The sequence below is a fragment of the Gadus morhua genome, chromosome 1 (genome assembly GCF_902167405.1).
Source record: "Gadus morhua chromosome 1, gadMor3.0, whole genome shotgun sequence".
NCBI lineage: Eukaryota > Metazoa > Chordata > Actinopteri > Gadiformes > Gadidae > Gadus > Gadus morhua.
In genome coordinates, this window is record NC_044048.1 from 15,855,806 (window position 1) to 15,860,804 (window position 4,999).

At 41.7% G+C, this 4,999-nt stretch overlaps 1 protein-coding gene across 1 annotated transcript; it reads right to left on the bottom strand.

Annotated features, from left to right (window-relative positions):
- Positions 1 to 58: 58 nt before the first annotated feature.
- LOC115556902 (V-type proton ATPase subunit S1) lies at positions 59 to 3,986 on the bottom strand. Its single transcript, XM_030374709.1, has 10 exons — positions 3,820 to 3,986; positions 3,543 to 3,663; positions 3,080 to 3,154; positions 2,760 to 2,953; positions 2,631 to 2,668; positions 2,405 to 2,490; positions 1,982 to 2,211; positions 1,819 to 1,854; positions 1,425 to 1,662; positions 59 to 960 (listed from the first exon to the last, which is right to left on the bottom strand). Exons 1-10 carry the CDS (start codon positions 3,939 to 3,941, stop codon positions 748 to 750), a joined length of 1,353 nt encoding a protein of 450 aa, XP_030230569.1. The 5' UTR covers positions 3,942 to 3,986; the 3' UTR covers positions 59 to 747.
- Between the last annotated feature and the right edge of the window lie 1,013 nt (positions 3,987 to 4,999).

Here is a 4,999-nt window from a genome sequence, read left to right on the forward strand (position 1 = left end):
TTTTGAGTTGCCATATGCTTAATAGTCTGGCATTAACTTGAAGTTCACATGGGTGTTCTTTGGTTTAAAGATCTAGTTTATGAATGGCAATTGCAGTGGATAATTCTCAAACACAAATCAAAGGGTGTAAAAGTGAATGAAAAAATACATTGAAAGAAACTTTGTTTCAGGCATGTTTCTGTAATGGCTCACGCGAGGCATTTAACATGGCATTTCCACAAGGCAACTATTTCTTAAGGCAATCAGTGAGCACATTCTTATATAAAGATAATTCCTCCATCAGTAGACTTTAAATTTAGCTTGGCATCAGGTTCTAAAATAATAAAATGACAACCCACAACGATAGCAACATTCAATTTTTTACCCAAATAGCGTTCATTGACAAAACTACATACAACCACAAGCGATTAGACAAATAATACATCAACGCTAATCACCACGTGGCATCTTGGCACTTGTGAAGGAGTAGGGCACAGTGGAATTTTCCTTGGCAAAAATCAAATGGAGCACACAGTACAGTTACAACTGTAATATGCAATGTGTGTAATGTGTTGTACCACAAAATTAAAGGACTGCTGAGGAGTGGATGGCAACTTCATTCCACAAGTTAGGCAGTTGTTGGCAAATTCAAAACTAATTCTAAACAGTTTCAAAGAGTGAGGCCCTGAGTTGGAATGCAGTTTCTCATAGAGTAGCACCCCACTGATCATAAATATACTTTGAAGAGGCTTTGGGAGTACGGCTGCATTAATCTGTCAGGGGCACAGAGATGCAGGGGCCTTTGGGATCGTCAAATCGGTCCACGGTGTTCACCTGGAGAATCATGCTCAGGCCGTAGGTGAGGATCCAGAGCATGAGCAGAGTGGTCAGAAGCCCCATCCAGATGCCTGCACTGAAGAATCCGGCACAATCGCTGGCATAGGAGAAATCTGTTCCATTGGCCAAACCAAAGCCCTGGATCTGTTTTAGACAAAACAACATCAATCAAGGAAGAATTCATGCTTAGAATAAATAATAAATCAATAGGGCGAGATTTAAAAAAAAAAACGATTAGATTTTCCGGTTCAAATCCATCTTCATTTGAATGTAGGGTTTTTGAAGGAATACATCAATTCATAAAACCCTGGGATCCTTTTATATGCCATTTTTATATATTTAGTCATTTATTGTGTTTTTATGGACAGGACAGTAAAGAGAGCCCGGACGGTAGGTTGTAGAAGAGAGGGAACGACATGTAGCATAGGAACTGGGAGTATTGAACTCGGTCGCTGCAAGGCGTGCTGCCTACATCTATTTAATTGAAAATCGAATCGAAACCTTGGGAATCCAAAATCGTATCCGTTCGAGTCAACAGTGGAGATACCCAGCCCTAATTGAGACATTAGTGCTTTTGTGAAATAAGTGCATGAAAATGGCATAAGTACCTGGAAGTCTACGAAGTTGACCATCCAGTTAGAGGTGTTGGGGTCGGATTCCCCCCGTATCAGCAGGGGATCACGGAAGCTGTTGACAGACATGCAGTGGAAGGAGTACTCCGCGGGGGCATAGATCCCCCGGCTGCCATTGAAGGACACGGACCCATTGGGGGACTTCAGAAGCACAGAATCCAGGGTGAACCAGTACCGTGCCGATACGGGGTATAACTTCTGACTCATGGTGAAACTGGGGATAAAAACCAATGGCGTTTGAGTATCTGCGGCGTGTCCAACCACAGTAGATATTCTTGATGAATGAAAATGTGATTGATCCTAAGACAAGGATTCAGGTTTTGTTTATTATTTGACATAGATACATACAACTATGTACACATCTACTCACCTTAGAACGATTCCAGATTGGTAGTTAAGGACAAGCCTAAAACACAAACAATTCCAACTTCATTAGATCCCCCCTTGCAGATATATTGTCTTAACATAGGCTGGGTAGTATTTAAGGTTATTTTTTAATAATTAGATCTGTATAATCAAATGGAGACACTCACACTGAGTTAGTCCCATTGCAAAGGGATCCGTCAAATGTAGGGGTCTCCTTGGCGAGGTCAATCCACTGAGGGCTGGGGGTAAAGCTCACAGAGAGGTTCTGAGCCCATAGCATAATGCAAGGGTTGTTTGAAACGTTGAACATAATAGGAGCTGGGACATTTGTTTCTGGTGGGGATTGAAGCAGCGAGCGACCCTGTGGCTGCTCAGACATCAAGGTCTCTGGAATTATCTGTAGATAAAAAAAAGACATTTCTTACCCTGTGACATTTGTGTTTTGTTCTCATTGGTTTGTACCATTATTCCTGCTACTTTACAGCCATATAGTCCATGCTCTTCTCTATAAAGGAAGTAATCTTTCAATTGGTTTGGAACACTTAAGACATGCTTAAATAATCTGTGCAATAACTAAAAAAAGCTCCTACCCGAGATGGCTGGAGTCCTGTGTAGATAGCAGTGTAGAGGAGGTTTTTGGCTTTCATGATACTCAAAACTTTCCCAATAATTTGATCTGTGAGTAATATTGTTATTAATTACAATTCAAATTAAAATAATTGTTGATCTTCAATACATGGCATTCAGTGACTGAAGAAAAAGTTGATCATTGTTGTTACTTAAATTCCTAACAAATGCATTGTGTATATGACTCACCATTACTGCGGAACACTTGATCACAAGACTCGTGCAACCTGAGAAATTAAAGCAGAAACTCTAGTTCAGTTGAGATCAAAAGGATTTAAGCCGATTTAATTGCGTTTGCTCTAGAAATACCAGACTCACCCAGTACAATATGGCAGGGTGAAGTACATTAAATTGCTGACAGCTGGGTCGAGCTGAAGGTCTGAAAGGGTATCTGGGTCGACCAGCACCGGTGAGACACCGAGTGCCTCTTGTAGCAGAGCTGGTGCATCGCGGACAGCGGACCACTCCACAGCAGGAAGAACCAAGGAAGAAGGTGAAGAATGCATTGCAGCCTGGGGAAGTAACAGCGAGAGACTTTTAGAATTATGGATACTGCTGAAGGGCAAGCAGTATCTCAATGACAAGAACCATGTCATTAAGAAACAACCCAAACCAGGGGACTACTGTAACTACTGTACCTCAAGGTTGAGGAACGCTCCATCATCCTTGTTGCCAAACACTCCTCCATATATTGTGAAGTCATCTTTGCTTAACTGGATATAAAGAAAATAAAAGTAAAAATGGGGGTCATCCATTGTTTCACAATGTATACAGAAATAGGAATTACAATAAATGATCTTTAAACTATACTGCACAAGTATAAAACACAATTGCATTGCTAGCTGAAGTAAAAGGTAAATCTATCATATCTACACATTCCTAAACGCAGCAAAGAACTTATAATGAAACGGGGAACTAACTAAAAAGGGAAGCAATGGAGCCACTTCACAGAGCACACGGTTCCGCTTCAGAAAGGCTGAAGAGAGTTCAGCTCCCCCTGTCTTCGTAAACCAAATTCTAGGCACCAAGTATCAAATGATATGCTATCGTTCCTTAGTAGCAACAGCATCGACGATGCAATCATATGTTATGATATCAAACCTTGTCCTGCAAGAACAGCAGCACAGTGTGAGGTCCAGAGTTGAACACAGAGGAGAGGTCCGTGGTCAGCTGGCTGCTGGACACAACATGACCCGCCGCCGGAGAGGCCAGGGATGGTAGGCTACACATAAGACGGAGACAAGACGTTTTAATGCTAAGATAATACAATGTTAAAAGTAGCTTAAACAGAACCAACTCGACTGCGTTGGCATATGCTGTCGACGATGCCAAATACTTTTAAAGCCTTATAAAGTCGAACCTCTGAATAAACAGTTACCTTTCAGTCGACCACAGTAAAAATGGCACTTGTACAGTCGATCTTCCTAGTGCGAAATATGAACATAAATAGGCAATAAAAGCCAAGAACCGAACTAGGGTAAATCGCTGTGATCTCGCCATTTTCGTTTTCCGCAACTGATGGTCACATGACACGCACCAGCTGACTGTCATGTGCTGCTGGGCGACTCTGCTTCCGGCTGATACCGTTCAGCTCGCCCTGCCGAAAGCTCCACTTCCGGCCCCTTTCGGCCAGCTCACCCTGTACAGAAGCCAATAACTACTTGTTTCGGAGACTACGGCAGCAGCTGCTTACTCTTTCCAACATCGAATCGTAATTCGTAACTATCGTGAAAATGTTCTGGTTGACGACAGTAGTCACAAATTCACAGCGGAATATGGCGTAGGCTACATAATTATTGACGCTGCCTTACGATATGTTATTAAGCATGGCATATGTTGTAGTATTTAAACACATGTGGGATCTAAATAAAGAAAATTATGTATTATTGCCCTAATATTTAAATAAATAAATGCATCAAGCAGGTGCGTCATAACGTGTGTTGTCACTATGTGCTCTACGTGTTTCCTTTGTCGTGTCCTGGACGGGGGTCTGGGGTACCTGGCAGCTGTCCATGGTGCTGATATTTGGACCACGGAGGTCCACGCCTTCGCCCTGTTCTGCGATCATTGCTTAGTTTATGATCGTGGCTGATCGATTAATAATGGCCCTAACAGATACGTACATGTTCCTATTGCCATTTTAATATACCACATACTGCAAAAGAAACATATGAACCATGGAGTAAAACTATCCGACATAGCTCTGATGGTTACTTTAGTTACGGTAATTTGGTTGAAAAGGTTCTTTTCTGGTCAGTGAAAACAACTCCCTTCCGCCAGTGCCGTGGTGGCGGAGGGATATACTTTCATCCATGAATTGCTACAGCATCTATCTCAATTGAAAAGAACAGAAGAAATATATGGAGATTTAGACAAAGAGCCTATTTAAGAGACAATGTCAAATTATAAGAAAAATTATTATACCAACATTATAACCTACCAAATAACTCTTTAAAACAATTTCTGAAAGGGGATTACAGCAATCGAAATCATCACTTTCTATAATGTGGTGTGAATGGGAAGTGTCGGAGGATGGGCACTATTTGCAGCCGCGGCAG

Excerpts from the sequence above, each read along its gene's own strand:
- LOC115556902 (XM_030374709.1), bottom strand. The coding sequence starts at position 3,941 with ATGGCGAGATCACAGCGATTTACCCTAGTTCGGTTCTTGGCTTTTATT. Across the intron at positions 2,491-2,630 it reads TCAAGTGTTCCGCAGTAATG|ATCAAATTATTGGGAAAGTT; the intron begins GTGAGTCATATA and ends TATTACTCACAG. Across the intron at positions 2,212-2,404 it reads CAGGACTCCAGCCATCTCGG|ATAATTCCAGAGACCTTGAT; the intron begins GTAGGAGCTTTT and ends TTTTATCTACAG.